This window comes from Ictidomys tridecemlineatus, chromosome 11, assembly GCF_052094955.1.
Source record: "Ictidomys tridecemlineatus isolate mIctTri1 chromosome 11, mIctTri1.hap1, whole genome shotgun sequence".
NCBI classification, from domain to species: domain Eukaryota; kingdom Metazoa; phylum Chordata; class Mammalia; order Rodentia; family Sciuridae; genus Ictidomys; species Ictidomys tridecemlineatus.
The window spans coordinates 101,906,074-101,926,880 of NC_135487.1; the positions used below are offsets into that span (position 1 = coordinate 101,906,074).

At 37.2% G+C, this 20,807-nt stretch overlaps 1 protein-coding gene and 1 non-coding gene across 4 annotated transcripts in view; both read left to right on the forward strand.

The window, feature by feature from the left end:
* Positions 1-20,807, forward strand: part of Eeig2 (EEIG family member 2) — a 79,035-nt gene that overhangs the window by 31,153 nt on the left and 27,075 nt on the right. For all 3 annotated transcript variants that reach the window (XM_078026920.1, XM_078026921.1, XM_078026922.1), the window contains exons 2-4: positions 6,361-6,481; positions 8,117-8,146; positions 15,650-15,766. In XM_078026920.1, the coding sequence (XP_077883046.1) occupies positions 6,361-6,481; positions 8,117-8,146; positions 15,650-15,766 (268 nt within the window). The remainder of the gene's footprint in view (positions 1-6,360; positions 6,482-8,116; positions 8,147-15,649; positions 15,767-20,807) is intronic.
* LOC144368788 (small nucleolar RNA U13) lies at positions 18,391-18,494 on the forward strand. Its single transcript, XR_013428368.1, has one exon. It is a non-coding gene; the product is annotated as a small nucleolar RNA U13 (small nucleolar RNA).

Sequence of the window (20,807 nt, forward strand, 5' to 3'; positions counted from 1 at the left end):
GTACACGCACATTAAATGTTACATAAAAAAATTCTGAGTAATTGCCTTAGGCACATAAACAAAATCTTTGTTTCTAGATCTTGTTTGATAATTCAGAGCTATTTGATGTTATAAAACTAAAAAGATTATTTGACTAACATTTAACTAACATAGTCTAAGTAGGAATCTCAGGTCCCAAGGAACAGGAGGGCACTACCAAATAATCTCCTTTTGTTTGTTTTGTTTTTTATTTGTTCTTTTTAGTTATACATGACAGTAGAGTATATTTTGACATATTCATACAAACATGGAGTGCATCTTACTCTAACTAGGATTCTGGTCTTGTGGTCCTACAGGATGTGGCGATCCACTGTGGCATATTTAAATACGTACATAGGAAAGTTCAGTCAGATTCGTTCCACTGTCTTTCTGTTTCCTACCCACCATCCCTGCTCTTCATTCCCCTTTATCTAATCTACTGAACTTCTATTCTTAACCACCCCCCCAGCATATCTTTTTGACTTGAATTTCTTTTAAGAAAGGACTTATCAGTAATTTGTTTGTTTGTTTGTTCAAAATATTTTGTTTAGTTGTAAATGGACACAATACCTTCATTTTATTTATTTATTTATATATGGTGCTGAGGATCAAACCCAGTGTCTCACATGTGCTAGGCAAGCGCTCCACCACTGAGCTACAACCTCGGCCAGTAATTTTTTAAGCTTATACATTTTAAGCTTATACATCAGTAATTTTTTAAGCTTATACATTTTAGAATTCATTTATGTTTGTTCATTTGGAATGTGTATAACAGGAGAGTCTGCCAGAAAACAGGCAGGGAAAAAGGAAATGAGGACCCTGTCTGGGGGAGGAGGACTGAATGGAATGTTGGGGAAGCCAACTCAGCCAGCTCTTCCAGCCCTCCCCCCAGTGACCCTGCTCCAGGATAGGGGGAAGGGAGTGCACTGGGGAATTAAGAGAACCAAGGAAGACAAGGTCATAAAGAACATCAGGCTTTCACCAGAGGGCTGTGTTAGGGAAATTTTCTAGAAAGGTAATGCTAAACTAAATGACTGAAAGTGGAAAGAGGGAGTAGATGGCATGCAAGGAAAGAAGACATTATGAACAGAGGCACACCACTGAGAAACAGTACAAAGTAAATAGGAACATCAGGCAGCATGAGGATAGACAGTGTCAAGAGATAAGACTAAAGATAGCCAGGGATTTATCCACAGATTCCCTCTTAAAGAGGTTGGACTTCATCCTATAAAATATGAGGAAGCAGCGAAGGATTTTTAAACAGAGCAATGACATCATTGCATTTGTATTTTAAAAGGAGCTCTTTGGTAGCAGTGAGGAAGGTAGATTTGAGCTGGAGCCATTAAGAGGGCTCTTGCCATATTTCATGGAAGAGATAGAATCTAAATTAGGACAGTGACAATAGACACAGGAAAGGACTTGATTTCTAAATAGTTAGGAAGCAGCATAGATAAGAATTGGTAACATAGGCAGGAATTTATATCCCACAAATGACTTCACTTGTTCATTGGATCAGCAGATATTTATTGAATGTTTACTGTAGTTGGAAGCCTGTGTCTATAATATTATGTGGACCCTCTATTTTCTGCTTTGATCATTGGTGGGTTTCTTCTTCAATAAAAATTCTTTGTTATGCATGCTGTAAAGTAATTAGGAGGCAGATATACTTTCCACAGATCTAGTTCATTCTAACCCGATCTCTTGGCTTACTGGACTTTCTTATTCACTATAGAACCTGTTCTAGAGTCCTAGTATGTATGTCACTCTGCTACTTTGGAGGCAGTATTCATGTATCTGAAGGGTGTATTAACCCACACAGGAAGTGGACCTGGGCTGATTTGTGGCTTCTTTGAGTGGGTGTATGCAAGTCATGAAAAATATATACAATAGATTTCAAAGCATTTCAACCATACCGTAACCTTAAATGAAGGCAGTGGGACTGTGGGATTCCTGAGGCACCTACCACAATGGGAATAACATTTGAGCTGTGCTGTGGTTTAGATGTGAGGTGTCCCCAGAAGCTCACATGTGAGACAATGCAAGAAGGTTTGAAGAAGAAATGATTGGGTTATAGCCTTAACCTAATCAGTGAATTAACCCCTGGTGGGATTAACTGAGTGGTGACTTTAGGTAGGTGGGGTGTGGCTGGAGGAAGTGGTTCATTGGGTGTGTCACTGTGGGAGAGTGGAGTCTCTCTCTGCTTTCTGATCGTCATGTGAGCTGCTTCCCTCTGCCACACTCTTCCACCATGATATTCTGCCTCATCTGAAGCCCTGAGGAATAGAGCCTGCTATCCATGAACTGAGACCTCTGAAACTGTGAGCCCCCAAATAAACTTTCCCTCCTCTACAATTATGCCATTCAGGTGTTTTAGTCACAGCAGTGAAAAGGCTGACTAAGCAAACTCTTACAATCTTCATTCAGGAATGAACAGATCTAGACTATATCAGGATTCAGTTCAGCTGCATGTAACAAAACTCAAACATTTTAAAGAATGAGATTTATGAAGTTTGGATGGAGACAGTCCAGGGATATGTTTATCAGGAACCCACCTTCCTACTTTCTTGGCACCACCATCTTGCAGCTTTTCCAGGCAGAGGAAGGAAGAAATTATAAAAGATAAAAGGATGTGTCTCCACTATCCCTCTTTTACTGTGCCTTTCCAGAAATCACATCCAGTTGCTTCCCATTTATACTCAATTCCATGCCTACCCCTAGCTACATGGGAGACTTATCAAATGTAGTCTTTTAAGTGGACACATAGCCAGTCTGAATAAAATCAGGATTCTGTTAAGGAAAAAGAGAGACTGGATAGTGACAACTGACAGTCTACCATATGCTAGGCAGACTATTGACTAGTTTAACTACATAGTCAAACTGGCAACTAGTCTGCTGGAGAGGGCCATGATGGACAGATGTCATGGGCCTAAAGCAATACTTAGAGGCCAGCAGTACCAGGTTGGATCTCCCATTAACAGGAGAACATAGAAAAAAAAAAAAAACAACTTAGTTTTATAAGTTCTCAGTATATGAATAATAGTTAAGATCATCAGAATAAAAGCCAAAGATAGAAACTTGTTGGACATCAACATTTTAAGGAGACAGAAACAAGAAACTGAGAAGAAATAGTCACAGAAATTGAAAAAGAGAAGAATATTTCAAGAATATATGAGGGCTGAGGATATAGCTTTCCTCTCATGCACAAGACCATGGGTTCAATCCCCAGCGCCAAGAATATATGAAAGGATCAATTATGATAATTTAAAAAGAGCCCGTTGGATTTGGCAATTAGTTCCTCACTGGTAAGCAGTTTCAGTGGAGAGGTGGAGGTAGAATCCTGATTAGGGACACTGAAAAGTAGTGGGGGGTGAGGAGATGGACAATGTCTATACCGTAGGCATTTCTTCAAGTTCTAGTTCTAATGCTTCTTAGCTAAGTGACTTTGGACAAGTCACTTATTTTCTCTGTATTTTAGTTCCTTTGTTTAGCAAATGGAGCCAACAGTACCCTCTTCAGACAGTTTTGAGGATTAAATGTGTTAATATATGTAACATCCTCACAGCAGTGTCTGGTGTGTGAAAAGCTCTCATCAGTAAATGCTGTCACCATTGTCATTAGTATCATCTTTATTTTATTTTATTTTTGAGTACTGGGGATTGAACTCAGGAGCACCTGACCACTGAGCCACATCCCCAGCCCTATTTTGAAAAGAGACAAAGTCTCACTGAGTTGCTAGTGCCTTGCTTTTGCTGAGGCTGGCTTTGAACTTACAATCCTCTTTTATCAGCTTCCTAAACTGCTGGGATTACAGGCATGTGCCATCACACCTGGCATTAGTATCATCTTTAAGAAGCCTGAACCTAGGGGCAAAGAAAGTGATAATAAGTAGGTAGTGTTTAAGTACACTTGGACATAGGGTTATGGAAGTATATTTTCCCCCTTAATATTTAATGTCATATTCTTTGTTAAAACTTATTATCTCTCTTCTACACTATAATTTCAATTATTTGCCCATATTTCTAATGCTGTGCTATAGTTTCTTAATCTCTTGTTTCTAAGCCTACTAGGCTTAATGTTGGCTTCCTCTTCTCTCTTGCTAGACCAGATAAATATTTCTGTGAATACATCTTTCCTGCTTATTTATTTTTTAAAAAGAGATATCCACATACAGTTCACTTGATTTTTAAAAATCTGCATTTGTGCAAATGATAGCATGTGCTGTTTAGTATCTAGAATACACTATCTTTTAGGGATATTTTAAACTAGATAAAAACCTAAAATATATTTCTGTAATTAATATGGTTGAGGAATTACTGATATTTCACAAATAAATGAAAAGTGACAGAACTTAAAGCAAGGTTTTAGGGCTTTGCAATATTAATAGCTTTTTTGTATCTAAGTGTTAATTCTTAGAATACTTGATAACATTTTAAGATATTGCTGTGGTTTATATCTTAAATTTGGGTCCAAAGGTCTGTGTCTTAAATTTGAGTCCAAAGGTGCAGGGTCTCTGGTCTAATTTCTAGGTCCTTGATCCACTTTGAATTGAGTTTTGTGCATGGTAAGAGATAGGGGTTTAGTTTCATTTTGCTGCATATGGATTTCTACTTCGCCCAGAACCATTTGTTGAAGAGGCTATCTTTTCTCCAATGTATGTTTTTGGTGCCTTTGTCTAGTATGAGATAACTGTATTTATGTGGGTTTGTCTCTGTGTCTTCTGTTCTGTACCATTGGTCTACATGTCTACTTTGGTGCCAGTACCATTCTGTTTTTGTTACTATAGCTTTGTAGTATAGTTTAAGGTCTGGTATTGTGATGCCTCCTGTTTCACTCTTCTTGCTAAGGATTACTTTGGCTATTCTGGATCTCTTATTTTTTCAAATGAATTTTATGATTGCTTTTTCTATTTCTATAAGGAATGACAATGGGATTTTAATTGGAATCACATTGAATCTGTATAGCGCTTTGGGTAGTATGGTCATTTTGACAATATTAATTTTGCCTATCCAAGAGCATGGGAGATCTTTCCATCTTCTAAGGTCTTCTTCAATTTGTTTCTTTTTTCTTTTTCTTTTTTTTTTTTAAGAGAGAGGAGAGAGGGAGAGAGAGAGAGAATTTATTTATTTATTTATTTATTTATTTTAGTTCTCGGTGGACACAACATCTTTGTTTGTATATGGTGCTGAGGATCGAACCCAGGCCGCATGCATGCCAGGCGAGCATCGCTTGAGCCACATCCCCAGCCCCATTCAATTTGTTTCTTTAGTGTTCTGTAGTTTTCATTGTAGAGGTCTTTCACCTTTTCTGTTAAGTTGATTCCCAAGTTTGTTTGTTTGTTTGTTTGTTTTGAGGCTGTTGTGAATGGGATAGTTTTGCTAATTTCTCTTTCAGAAGATGCATCACTGATATATAGAATGCATTTGATTTATGAATATTGATTTTATATCCTGCTGCTTTGCTGAATTCATTTATTAATTCTAGAAGTTTTCTGGTGGAGTTTTTTGGATCCTCTAAGTATATAATATAATCATGTCATCAGCAAATAATGGTAGTTTGATTCTTCTAGGAAAACAATTATTCTTGCTTTCTGAGGTTTAGCACCCTGAACCTGCACAGGATAGTAGAAAGAACAACATGTATAAAAACCAGCAAACTTGAAAGAGTGAATTATTGGAAAAAATAGAGATTTTCATTTGTAGGCAAGGGGACTGTAGAGTTAAATGAGCCTGGTTTGCCAGTTCTGCTTTTGCTGTGTAAATGACCTTGAGTTAACTTCCCTGCTGAGTTTCAATTTCCCTGTCTACAAAGTGAGGGAAACACTAGCTACTTCCTAGGGTTATAGAGAATCAAGTAGTGAGTGGGAAGCTCTCAGTAAATGGTAGCTCCTGTTTCTGAAACAGTACTGTTATACTCTATCTTAGAGTAAATATTTTTATATTTGTAGTATTTGTATATATATATTTCCTATCTCTTGCACTAATCATAAACATAAGCCCTGCAGGTTAGGAACTCTGTACTTCTCATCTTTGTATTTTAAACATCCAGCTCTTACCAACACACATAAAATGAATGTGCATTGTGTGTTGAATGAAATAATAATGAAGCCTCAATTTTTACTGACTGACTTGATAAGAAATTCATTTTTTTTTCAGTTTCTTGTATATAAATTAAAACTTTGCAGTTATTTTCAGATCATTGTTAGGAACATATTTTCTTCTTGCTCTTATATTTACAAATGATGACTTTTAATATATCACTTTGCATTGGAAGCTTGAGTGAAAGTGTGGGTGTGTTTTTAACATGTTATCAATAATGAGTAATTGCCCCCCCCCCTTTTTTCAGGGAAGTGGTTCAAGCAAACTGCGTTCACTGGAGAAAGAAGTTCTCATTTATGTGCAAAATGAGTGCCAGTGCTGCCACAGGAATCCTCGACCCATGTATCTACAGAGTATCTGTGAGGAAGGTATAAAAAGAGCCTATTATTCCTCCCATTTTAGAAGCCATAATTCCATAATTGCTGACTCGTTTTATTTAGCTCTGCTTTTGGGTTAGAACTGTGGTGATTCATATATAATTTTACTTCACAATTACAGCAATAATTTAAATTCCTATGACAAATATGATGAAGAATCTGAAGTTATAAATTAAAATATTCAAGAACCCTCATCTCACTACCACTATTCATGAATATTGACTTTATTTACATTAGTTTGGGGACTATGTATGTCTATATTCTGCCATTTATTAAGTTCTTGTTCTTTGATAGGCATTGTTCTAGGAACTTTATAAATATCATATCTAATAACAGCTCTCTAATTAGGTGTTATTTTCTTCATTTTCAGGCAAACTAAAGTTCAAAGAAGTTTTTTGCCCAAATTTACATTGTTAATAAAGGAGAAGGAGGAACTCTTAACACAGACTTTTCTAATTACAAATACATGTTTTGTTTTTTATATTTCTTTTCCACATATTAGACTGAAGTATATTACCAATAATCCACAAATGTGATAATGTCATCTTGTGTGATGCTGCCTTTCAGGGTAAAAAAAAGAGGAATCCATTAGTCACCACTACTAGTGAATTAATAAACTCTGGCTTTAAAATATAAACTTTGGCCAGGTGTAGTGGCACATGCCTATATTCCCAGCAACTTGGGAGGATGAGGCAGGAGGACTACAAGTTCAAAGCCAGCCTCAACAATCTAGTGAGTCCCTAAGCAACTTAGCAAGACCCTGTGTCAAAAAAAAAAAAAAGATGTGGTGGGGGCTGGAGATGTAGCTCAGTGGTTAAATACCCCTGGGTTCAATCCCTGGTACAAAAAAAAAAAAGTAAACTATATTTTATATTACATATTTTTAAATTACCAAAGTAATTTGCATACATTGGCAAAAATTAAATAGAAAAAGATTTAGAACAAAAAGCAGACCCTTGTCTTGCTTTTTTTTTCACTCTAGTCCTATAGCCTAGAAAAACAAAGCTGTATGTTTAGTCTTTGTATCCTACTTTTTGAATGAACTGATAGCACTATGATATATGTGGCTATATTTATAAAATTCTTTTGTATTGCTTAGTCTGTTAAAATATAACAAACACATGTGTATGTAAATAATTTTATAAGTTTGAAGACCTTAATGAAGATAGACCTCTTTAAATGGTCCTTTAGAGCAGCAGTCATTGAATGGTGGCGGCCTTAAAGGAAGTCTGGTACAGTGAAAGTGTAAAATATTAGCTTGTCTTCTCACCATTTGTGTTGTTCTTATTAAAGTTACGTGCTACAGCCACATATGGTGGCTTGTGCCAGTAGTCCCAGCTACTCAGGTTGTTTGCTTGAGCTCAGGAATTTGAAGCCAGCCATGGCAACATAGTGAGACCTCATCTCAATAATAATAGTATTGATATTAAAAATAATAAATTATACATTAAGTAAACATTCTGGTCATTGGGGGAATTTTGAAGAGTCTATACAGTTAGATTTAAGATCATTAGATTTTAACTGTTTTGTCAGCATATAAATATCTACTTTGGCATTGTTTGATGTATGTTTAATTTTAAATCCTTAATTATATGATGTCCTTATAGTGTTTTCTATGTTTGGCAGGAATTAAAAGGTGGAAAAGCTTATGCAAAGGTAAGTGGATGTTCTTTAACTCTTGGCCTATGTAATATCATTCATCACTATCTATAAACTTAATTCTAATTGATGTTCCAGATTCACTCATTTCTGAGTAAAGCAATTTAGAGGTTAAACAGTTGGAACTAACAGTCAGTTATAGGCATATTCTTTCTAAATGCTTATTATGAGATGTTATTTTTGGACTTTAGCTTCCCTCTTAGAGAATGACCTCTGGTTTTCTTGAAACTATAGCTTACTGATAATTCAAACTGTCTTTCCTTGGTGGTATTCCCAGGATCCTCCTCTGTACTCTCTTAGCACTTTGTACACATTCATCTGTTGGTGTTTGCAAAGGATTGGTTCCAAGGCTCTTCTCTCCCCCAGGATAAAAAAGTTAAGCCTGTTCAAATACCTTATATAATATGGCATAGAATTTACCCAGGAGGCTGAGGCAGGAGCATTGAAAGTTCAAAGCCAGCCTCAGCAACTTAGCAAAACCCTAAGTAATTTAATGAGACTGTGTCTTAAAATACAAATAAATAAATAAATAGGGGCTGGGGTTGTAGCTCAGTGGTAGAGTGCTTGCCTAGCACATGTGAGGCACTGGGTTCTATTCTCAGCACCATCTAAAAATAAATAAATAAAATAAAGGTGTTGTGTCCATCTACAACAAATAAATAAATAAACAGACATAGTTCTTGCCTTTACATGTATCCTCCAATATACATACCTTATAATGCCTAATACAATATAAAGATTGAAAACCTATAGATGCAGAGGGCCAACTGATATATCACTACTTCCTGTTGATGCTTTTACTAGCTATGTGAAATTACTAATGAATATGCTCTTTTTTTTTTTTTTTTTTTTTTTTTTTTTTTTTTTAATTTTTTTATTGTTGGTCTTTCAAAACATTACATCTTTCTTAATATATCATGTTTCACAATTTGATTCAGAATGGTTATGAACTTCCATGATTACCCCGTATACAGATTGCTGAATTTTTTTTTTTTTTTGCTGATTGAAGGAATGAGTAAGCAACACATGCTCCTTTTATTTCCAGTCTCTGGTATTTTCATCATTCCAGTCATATAAGCCAAGAATCTGGATACTAATTTTTTTTTTCCTAGTTCTAGAGATTGAATCCAGTGGTGCTCTACCACTGAACTACATCCCCAGCCCTTTTTTATTTTTTTATTTTGCAAATGGGTCTCGCTAAGTTGCTGTGACTGGCCTTACACTTGCAGTCTTCCTGCTTCAGTCTCCCAAGTAGCTAGGATTACAGAATGCATCATTGTGCCCAGCTCTGAACCCTAGTCTTAAACACTAAATCTAGTAGTTTGCAATGTCAGCTAAGATGTTCTTTGCTACAAGTAACATAAAAACCTCCTCAACTAGAGATTTTTTTAAAAATCTCATAAAACAAACATGAGACAGAGCTGCTTCAGGACTGGTTAATCTACTACTGAAGAACATTATCAAGACCCCAAATTCTTCTCTTTCCATTATCGAATTCTCTTCACGATGGCTTTGTTCTTGGCTAGCTCCTCTCCTGAACACTAGGTGTCTGGCTGCTCAACTTATAGTGAGCACATTCACTTTTGACAGAATTCAATTGCTTCTCCATGCATTTCTTCTTTTTTTTTTTTAAGTGTTTTTATTAGTTCATTGCAGCTATACATAATAATGGGGTTCATTTTGACATAATCATACATGCATTATTTGGTGGATTTCATTCTGCTGTTCTTCCCTTTCCCAAAATGAAAGGGAGCTCAGTGGAATGGAGAAGGTGGTTTGGGTAGAGAGGAGTGGCATTTCTTCTTTTTAATGAGAAAACTTTCCCTACATGGCTCTCCGAGGATTTTCCCATTCTTGTAACTGGCCAGAAGAGGGTCGTATGCTCACCCCTATGCCATCTGTGACTATAATGGATTGCCATGGTTATCTTAGACTAACCATAGTTTAGTAATGAGGTAGGACTGGGTTACCTTTCTTGTGCACATGGATGAACTCAGGAGAGTGGACACCTGAATACAATCAAGGCTTTGCTATCAAGGAATAGCAGGGCATTGAATGCTGGGCAGGCAAACAAGGTCTGTGATGGCTGATAAATCCTCTTGATTTTTTTTCCTTCTGAAAAGCTTGAAGATATACCTTCTATCTACTGCCAAGACCACTGCCTTGGGTTGTGCCTTCATTATTTCTTATTTGCAGTCTGTGTTGGCCTCCTGTCTGGTTTCTCTGCTTCTGTCGTCTTCCTGTATCCTCCGCCAGAGTTGTCTTTCTAAAATTAAAACATAATCATATCATTCTCCCACTTTCAGTCCTTCAGCAAGTTATTCTTTGCTTCTAAAGAAAATTTAGAGTTCTATAACCTAGCATGTAAGACCCATTTTGGTTTGCAAATTATTTCTGCTACTTTCCTTCCTCCACAACCACCCATCCTTATGAGACATTCTGCCGTCATAAACTTCCTTAGGGTCTTATGCTATTTTAGCTTCTTTGCCTTGCGACTTGATGGTGTCCTTACTATGCATGTATTTCTCCCTCCCCTTATCCTGTCAACTCACGTATCATTAAAGACTCAGCTTAGTCATCCTACTCCACTGAGAATTTTTCTTCTTATTTATAGCTGTGTCTTCCTCTATCACCGCACTTGTCACACAATATTGTAGGAATTTATTTTATTTTTCTGTTTTCCCACATTAACCCATGAGAGTAAGAATGATTTTATAAAGGCTGAGAGGTAGAACAGTTGCCTAGCATGCACGAGGCCCTGGTTTGATCCTAGCACTACCCAAAAAAAAAAAAAAAAAAAAGTCTCTATTCCCAATTACTAACATTACCTGGAATTTAAATGCTGAAAATTATTTTCTGAATAAATTAATATCTACCACATATGTAAATTAATATCTACACATATGCTTGTGTATGTGTACGTGTATTATTATGTATTATAAATTAATATCTACACATATGCTTGTGTATGTGTGCGTGTATTATTATGTATTATTCTCATGTGTGAATTATTCATCTTAGTGAAGTCAGAGAAAAAGATATAAGAGAGTATGGGCTCTTTGGTCCCTTGCTAGAATGTTAAGTTCTTTGAAGGCATAGTATTTCTGCTATTCTCTACTATTTCCTGTGTCTAGAACAGGGCCTGGGACATAAAAGGTACTCAATAAATATTGAACTATTCATTGATACCCTTCAGCCTAAAACATCATACACTAACATATTCCATCTTTTAACTGTTTTAATAGGGAGTAGGATCCTAGTTTGGGATCCTTTAATATATTAGCATAGATTGGGTGACTTAAACAATAGACATTCATTTCTCATGTTTCTAGAAACTGGAAAGTCTAAGATCAAGATTCTTACAGAGCCAGGTGCAGTGTTCCTCACCTATAATCCCAATGACTCAGGAGAAGGCAGGAGGATCCAAGTTCAAGGCCAGCCTCAGCAATTTAGTGAAATCTTGTCACACACACACACACACACACACACACACACACACACACACACACAAAGACTAGGGATGTAGCTCAGAGATAGAGTGGGTGTTCTACCAATAAAAAAAGAAAGAAAGAAAAAAAAATTCTGACAGATGTCGTGTATCTCATGAGAGCCCACCTCCTAGTTTGCATATGGCCTCTCATGGCAGAGTGCAAAGAGGAAGCAAACTCTTTCCTGTCTGGGTTTTTTTTTTTTCCACTTCTAGTTATTGAATCCAGAGGCTCTTTACCACTGAGCTACATTCCCAGCACTTTTTACTTTTTATTTTGTGATAGGGTCTCACTGAGTTGCTTAGGGCATTGCTAAATTGATCCTCCTGCCTCAGCCTCCAAAGTCATTATAGGCGTGTGCCACTGTGCCCAGTTTTTTTACCTTTTTTAAAGGGACATTAATTTAGGATTGGGGGTACAACTCAGTGGTAAAACACATGTTTAGCATGTGCAAGGCCCTAGGTTTGATCCCCATCACCAAGGCTTCACCCTCATGACCTAATTACATTCCAGAGACCCACCACTTTATACCATCTTTTTGGTAATTAGGGTTTCAATATGTGAATTTTGGAGAAACACAAACATGTAGTTCATAACAGAGACAGATCAGGTTTTTTCCAACTTAGTGACTATGTAATACTAGTATTATTACAGTGGGAAGTCAGTAAGCTGTCTTTCATTCAGTAAATATGTTGTTAAGTGCCTACCATGTGCCAGACATTTTTGCTGACACTATTCTAAGTACTAGAGATACAGCAGTTAGCAAAACACACAAAAATCCCTGCCTTTAATGAAACTTATATTCTAATTGGAGGTGACAGAGATGGGGGAGGACAGACAACAAAATAAGTATGAAATGTATGTGGACATGATGTAACAACTAAGGAGGAAAACAGAGCACATAGGGGTCGAGGGAAAAAACTTTAGGAGAAGGGAAGAAAGGGGGTCACATTTCAGGATAGCCTGGGAAGGCTCCTTAGAGAGATGACATTTGAACACTGACATGAGTGCAGTGAAAGAGAAAGCTACAAGACCATGTGACAGTTTCCCAGGCCAAAAAAAAAAAAAAGAGCTAAAGGCCTTGAAGTGATCTTGGTGTTTTCAAAGAACAGGACATTGTGGCTTGTAGACCAAAGACAAGTAGAGAGGGAGGAAGTGAAGTTGTCCTAGGACAGAGGAATCAGGGACCATGTAGACAGCTTGTTCAAGGAGTTTTGTAGTTGTTTGAACAGAGACAGAAAAATGATCCAGTATTCTGGAGAGAGAGGAGATTTTGGTTTGTTTTGTTTACTAAGACAGGAGAAAAAAACAACTGAGTGTGGTGGCACACACCAGAGACTCAGAAGGCTGAAGCTAGAAGATTGCAAGTTTGAGATCAGTCTCAGCAACTTAGCAAGACCCTGTCTCAAAAGAAAACATAAAAAGAGCTTGAGCCAGGCGTGGTGGCACATGCCTGTAATCCTAGCGGCTCAGGAGGCTGAGACAGGAGGAACTCGAGTTCAAAGCCAGCCTCAGTAATGGCAAGGTGCTTAACAACTCAGTGAGACCCTATCTCAAAATAAAATACAAAATAGGGCTGGGGATGTGGTTGACTGCCCCTGAGTTCAATCCCTGGTACACGCCCCCCCCAAAAAGAGCTGAGGATATAGTTCATTGGTAGAGGGACCCTGGGTTCAATCCCTAACAGTACCCCCACACAAAGGAAAGACAGGAGAAAATCCAATGTAATTATATACTGATGGTAATGACTCAGAAGAGAAAAGAAATTTTAGAATGCCAAGGAGCATAAAGAACTGCTAAAATGATGTCAGGTAGGTAGGAGGAGAGCAGTTGGCCTTAGGAACACAGCCAGTTCATCTCAGCACTGTAAGTGGGTAGGCAGATACAGAGCACAAGGGCAGGTAGGAGAGTGGATGTGGCTGGCAGTAAGAGTTTGTGGAAGTGAAGTGCTCTTTTGATTGCTTTTACATTCTGAATGAAATAGGAAGCAAGGTGATTGGCAGAGAGAAGACAGGAAAGAGGTGTTGGAGGTTTAAAGAAAAGGGTAATATATGAAATAGGATGTGTTGATAATGTGTGATCAAATAAGTCACATGCATCTGCATATGCTCAATTGAATATTATTTTGTCCTGGATAAATCCAGACTTTTTCTGCTGATTTGTTGGCCCAGAAAAGGCAATAAGACCAGAGTATACTCATATAAAAATGAGGTATATGTTACTTGTAACTTGATTGTGCACCTAACTTACTGCATTTGGCCCTTCAACTATACTCTAGGTTCTTACTCTTCATTCTTCCTGTATGAGTTAATAGCTAATGAAATAATGCTTCAGTCTTCAATTAAAAAATTCATCTCGGCCATGTGCAGTGGCAAATGCCTGTAGTCCTAATTAGGCTAAGGCAGGAGGATTGCAAATTTGAGGCTAGCCTCAGCAACTTTGTGAGAACCCATCTCAAAATTAAAAATTAAAAATAGGTCTGGGGATGTAGCTCTGTAGTAGAGCACCCCTAGGTTCAATCCCCAATACCACTAAATTAATTAATTAAATTTCATCTTGAATGCCATTTATATGTGCCACTGTTTTAAAGCCTTAAAGCAAACAATCTCACCAGGGTTTGAAATGTATAGTGCATTTTATTATAGGTTCACAGAGATGTGCTTATTCAATTCATGTTTTTGTTAATAAAAGATTAAGCCAGGCATGGTGGCTCACCCCTGTAATCTCAGCAACTTAGTAAGGCAATAAACAACTTAGCGAGACTATCTCAAAATAAAAAATAAAAGGGCTGGGGAGGTAAGTAAAGGAAGTAAAGTTCACTTTGGCTCATGATTTCAGAGATTTGTTCTATCGCTGACCAACTCCATTGACCTAGGTGAGGCAGAATATCATGACAAAAGAACATGGTAGCTGGGCATGGTGACTCACGCCTGCAATCCCAGTGACTCCAGGATCTGAGGCAGGAGGATCACAAGTTCAAAGTCAGCCTCAGCAATGTAGTGAGACCTTAAGGAACTTAGCAAGACCCTGTCTCAAAAAATAAAAAGAACTGAGCGATTAAGTGCCACTGGGTTCAATTCCCAGTACAGAGAAGAAGGGGGGGGGGAGGGGAAGGGGAGGAGGAGGGGGAGGGGGAGGAGGAGGGCTTTACTTCCAGAGTTCACTAGATCTTCTTCAGTCCATCAAATGAATTAATCCACTGATGAGGTTACACTTTTTATAATTCGGTCATTTCATCTCTGCCCAACACATGAATGCTTTGGAGGACACCTCATATCCAAACCATAACACCGGGTGGTAATAAAAAAGAGCAACAGGTTTGAACTATATTTCTGGGTATCAGCAGAGAGGGTGAGTGTAAGCCAAAACTATAAGAAAGGGAGGGAAAGTTTCCATAAGGACAATCAACAAGGCAAATGTTGTGAAAGATGGGAGGATAAAAGAGGTTTGTACCAAAGAAAGTGTGTAGCTCATTTAAATCATCCTACTACTTGCACAGGGTGAGAACTTTAATCTGCAACTATGTGCAGTTACCAGTGGTTAGCTCTTCCATAGAGCAAGAACCAGAATAGAGGGGATTCCGATCATTTTTCTCTATTTATATGCAAATGATTATTGTTGCTGGGATAGTATTTCCCAGTGTGGTGTGTCACTGCTACTTGCAGTGATGTTATTTGTTTGATATGCATTAGTTGTATTACAACAGAAATGTATTTATTTTAATGTATACCTGAAAAAAATATTTAGCACATCAAATCTATGATATTGGAGATCTTGCTTAAGACAAGAATAGAATAGGTAATACATTTTTATTAAAAAGCCAACCAATTTAAAGGCACGTATAAAGCAAATAATCGAATAGGAGTTGTTAAAATGGCAAAAATTGCAAAGGACCAAATTTTGAGAAAACTTGTTTAGAGCATGACTGAATATTTATTTTAAAGAAAATATGACAGAATGTGATAGAAGCCTACTAGATATTCTATTAATATAATTCTCTTTCTTTTCATAGCTGGGCTTTGCAGATCTAAACCTGGCAGAGTTTGCTGGATCAGGAAATACCACTCGTCGCTGTTTACTGGAAGGCTATGATACCAAAAATACAAGGCAGGATAATTCCATTCTTAAAGTAAGCACCCAAGATTGACATGCTGACAAATGAGAGTCTCTACCTTTAAATAAGCAGAGGTATATACTGTCAAAGACAAGAAGTAAATCAGTACTGAAATCATAAGCTGACCACACCACCGAAATACTCACCATGAAGGGGGAAAACTATCCAAATCACAGAAGCAGTGAAAAGTAACAAAGTTTACCTTTGTGACCTTAATGTGTTTCTTGTCATGCTGCAAGATTCAGAGAAGAACACAGACTACTACAACACAAGTGCTCATTGGGAGGAAGGAGCACAATGAATGGATAGATATCTTAAAATGCTTATAGCTCCCAAAAAGTGATTTCCAAAGCAACTGTGATGGATTCATCACCGTTGCAGGGTTTCCTTGTAACTAGGAGAGTGATAGGAAAAACCCACTTCTGAGCATCTGCCCTATTTTTCCAAGTACTATCAGGAACTACATGTTCTGGTAAACACTTGAGAGACTATACACTTCACAGTGTTGAACAAAATACTAAATAAGATCCATTGAAAAGATATTTGGAAAGTATCTTGTGCCTAATAAAAGACATAGGATAAACCATTTGCTATATTTTAGTTTCTTGCTTCACAATGTGGTAAATTACCTAATAAGAAGAAAAGGAAATACTTTTAAATAGAAACTGGATGCTTTTTATTCAGAAGTCAGTACAGCAAAGAATGATCTTATACCTATAGTTTCCAAACTTTGTTTTTAATAAATATTTGACTCTAAAAATATAAAAATTCATGAAATGGTTTTTATTTTTATTTTTATTTTTTTTAATATTTATTTTTTAGGTATGGATGGACACAACACAATGCCTTTATTTTTATGTGGTGCTGAGGATCGAATCCTGGTCCCGCCTGTGCGAGGCGAGCGCTCTACTGCTGAGCCACAATCCCAGCCCATGAAATGGTTTTTATTGTCAGTCCATCCCTCACATGAGTTTAGCAGCTTTAAAGAAAGATGAGATGGGTAATTAATATGGAGTAATTAATATAAGATGAGATGGGTAATTAATATGGTAAAAGAAATTAGAAAAGCATCATGCTATAAGCTTTATGTTGGTTCTATAGTTTTATGGTTAACTCTGAAATATCTCTATGAGATAGGCAGGATTGGGTAGATAGGGAAGATTTCCCTTTTTGTAGATAAAGACACTGTGACTCACTTAAGTGTATCACAGAAGTAGTCGGTGGCAGACCCAAGGCCAGAATGCATGGCTTCTAATACCTGGTCAGTGGCCTTTAAATTCATTTTATTACTTATATTTCATATGAAGTCTGAAATTATACTGTTTTCATTGGAGAGTGAAATAACTATAATTTCAGAGCTTCACATTCCTTAGCATCAGCTCATAGAGTGGTTTCCTTCTGGTTCCCCAGTGATTCCTCTGCACCATTTCTCCCACTGTGTCTTACAAAACGCACCTTTTTGAAGGTCACACAAGTTATCTGTAACTCTCCCTCCCTTGCTGATGTCTACTGACTACCTAGTCACTTTCTCTCCTATTCATTGGTGACATAGCTTCAAGCTCCCAGGTTTTCTCTTTATCCCTTTTCCTGTTGTCATTTTTGAGTGACCTTACAATTTATGCAGGCGAGCTATCTTTGTGGATGTGTTGTGTATGTATATTCTCTTCTAATAGCTGATCTTAAATGTGCCTAAGACCCTCCTTTCCTTAAACTGCCTATTTCCAGCAACATTTTCTTCCTCCTCTCAATTCTTACTCCCATGATCACTTTCTGGGTTGTTGTTATTTTTTTTCCCCTGGGGCTGGGGGGAATTGAACCCATGCATGCTTTATCACTATATCCCCAGCTCTTTTTAAATTTTATTTTGAAGTAGGGTCTGACTAAATTGCCCACATTGACCTTGAACTTGGGATCCTCCTGCCTCAGCCTCCTGAGTAGCTAGAATTAGAGGTGAGTGCCTGGATTTAGGCTTTCTTATCACTAGAAACTTCACCACTTACAAATTTTCATTTTGAAGTTTTCCCCTCTCTTCCCACTGTCTCCTATGCGCCTAGCCCCTTTGGTTTACTCACTTAGCTATCTTCAGCACCACCACTTTCTCACTTTGCCACTTTCTCACTATTATCAGCTCCCACTTCCTTTCCCTTCTATCTTGATCCATTTTAGATTCCATGGTTCATAAGTATCATAGTCCTAATACTCCTGGCACCTACGTCTATTGCTCTCCCTTAAGTAATCTCCAACTGTTATTGAATTCAGCTGTATATCTTTCCCTACTTGCTGGAAAAGACATGTAACCAGGCTAGCGGCCATTACTGAAATCACGTTCACAGCCAACCCACAGTCATACTCTACTTCCTTTCCCAATTTTTAAAAATGCATAATAAACTTGCTTTATTGAAATATGGTTATCAACAAGGAAAAAGTAAACTGAATCATCACAATTATTAGTTATTAATAGCTACTATATTTCAAAATCAGTACAGTGTTCACTAAAAATAAGAATTTCATTAAATTCTTCACTATATTTACCTTCAAACCCCAAATTAGATTATTGGGAAGAACTCAATAATTTCTTTTGTATCCAAACTTAGTTTAACTGTTTTGGTTTATCGTGTCTGTCTTTAAAGGATTTTTAGATCCTTTTCAGTTCATAAGTACAGTGATTGGGTGTTCATGATGTAGTGTGAGATGTGCCCCCTTCTAATCCTTGTTGTGACATCAGCACATTACCAGTGTGATGTTTAAAAAAAAAGGCTTTTTATGAAATAATTATCTTATGGAAAAAATTAACTATCTTTAAAAACAAAGCTAGCCAGGCACAGTGGCACACACCAATTTCCCACCAGCTTGGGAGACTGAGGCAAGAGGATTTCAAGTTCAAAGCCATCCTCAGCAACTTAGTGAGACCCTCTCAAAATGAAAAATTTAAAAGGGCTGTGAATGTGGCTCAGTGGCTAAGCAACCCTGGGTTCAATCCTTGGTATTAAAAAAGGGAGGGGTGCTAATTCCTACATATCCACATGAATCTATTCTGAATACCTGTTATTTATGGAGAGGAGAAATGAGTGCCTGAAATTGATCCCAACTCTAGCACTCACTCCTGCTTCCAATAAATCCTAGAGCAGCAATAATCTAATTTGAGGTTTGAAGGTAAATATAGTGAAGCCATCTGAAGTGAGCTCTTAAGTATCCTCATCATTAACTCCTAAAATTACCAAGCTAACTCCTTCTTTCCTTTCCTCTAATCAATTAATCCCTCTTCTTTTCAAAAATAGTCTCTAAATTTGTGTTGTTGATTCTGTGTAGTCTACATTCTATTTATGGATTGCCTCCACCACTTCTTTCCTCTTTATTTAGCACCAGTGTCTTAGAATTATATTTTCTTCCTTTTTTGTTTATTAGTTCATTATAGATATAAATAATATTAGGGTTCATTTTGGTATAAATATACAAAATGAAGTACAATTTATTCCAATTCACTCCTGAGCACATCCCCTCCTCTCCTCCCTCCTCTTGTTCCCCTTCCTGTACTCTACTTATCTTTTTTCTATTTATTTATAGCTTTTTTAAAAATTAGTGCACTATGGATATACATAAAGGTAAAACTCACTGTGGTATATTCATATATATATGCAGGAAACTTTGGTCAGATTCATTCCACCACTCCTCCCTTTTCCCATCCTTCCTCCCTCCCCCTCAATTTCCTTTCTCTATTCCACTGAGCTCTAGCCTATTTGCATACCTTTCCCAATTTTATATATTCTTTTTCATACCTTCTTTCTCCTTATACCTTTACATATCACTCTTGCCCTCAGCTCATGCTCTTGTCTTATCCTTTATTAAGAAAATAGAAGTCATTACATTCAAATGCCCTCATTTTCCCATCACCGAACTTACAATTCTACCTGTCTCTCCAGACTCACTATCCTTTTCACCCTCTATTATAGCAAGTGTCAGAAGTTCATCCCTCCTCTTAGCCTCTAGAATCTAAATCTTATCTAATTAAGGGGTTTTCTCCTTGGATTATTCCCTCTTAAGCATCTCTTCTAAGGATCCATTCTTATCAATGTATAAAAAAAACAGTTCTTTATCTGTCTCCCTTTGTGTGTGTGGTACTGGGGACAGAACTCAGGGACTGGTGCTTGCTAGGCAAGTGCCCTACCACTGAGCTACACCCAGCCCTCCCATATTTTAAAAAGCAGACACAAACCAGCTCCTCATATCTTCTAGCTACTTGCCTTCTCTGTTCTTCCACACTGTGCAGTTTCTTAAAAGATGTCTGTGTCATCTCCATCTTCTTCCTATGACATTCAGGATATTCAAGAGTGCTATCTTGATGGAATTGTAAGAAAGAAGAGGTGATAAGGAAGGTTATGTTTGACATTTAAGGAAAAGAGGAATAGTAATGGACACACTGACGGAAGAGTTTTCAATGAAATAAGGTTATAAAAGATACATGTTAGCCATTAACTGGAAAACATGTAATAATATATTCATATCCTATTATTCATTAAGACCTTGAATTTGGGTTATGCAGTCCTGGGTTAAGACCTCAGCTCTTCCCTTTGCCAACTCTCTGATCTTGAAAATATAAATCTCTTTGAGCTTAAAATGAGAGTATCACTTTCTCATGGGAGTATTAAAAATTAAATGAAATGCTACATGTAAAACCTTTAGCTTATGCCTGTCCCATGATAAATTCTCAAATAATGACCATTTTAACATCATTTTTATTACCATTATTATTCCCATAAGAATGTGAAATAGTCCTATGGGTGATTCTTAAAAAGTAGTCAGCACCCAGAGAAAAGCATTTCAAAAAAGAAGAAAAGCTCTAAATCCTGACCTAAAGCAGAGGCCAGAAGCTCTCTGAGAAGCCACCAGCAGACTCTTAAGCAGCACAGGAGTCTGGGAGTGAAGACATGAACTAGATGAGCACAGCCACACACTCACAAGAAGGATTGTTTCTAGAGAATCACTTGCTTTTGTTTTCATCTCTTCCGATCTGATTTTTGTAATTATGATTTTGAATGTTTAAAGTTATTTTAAATTT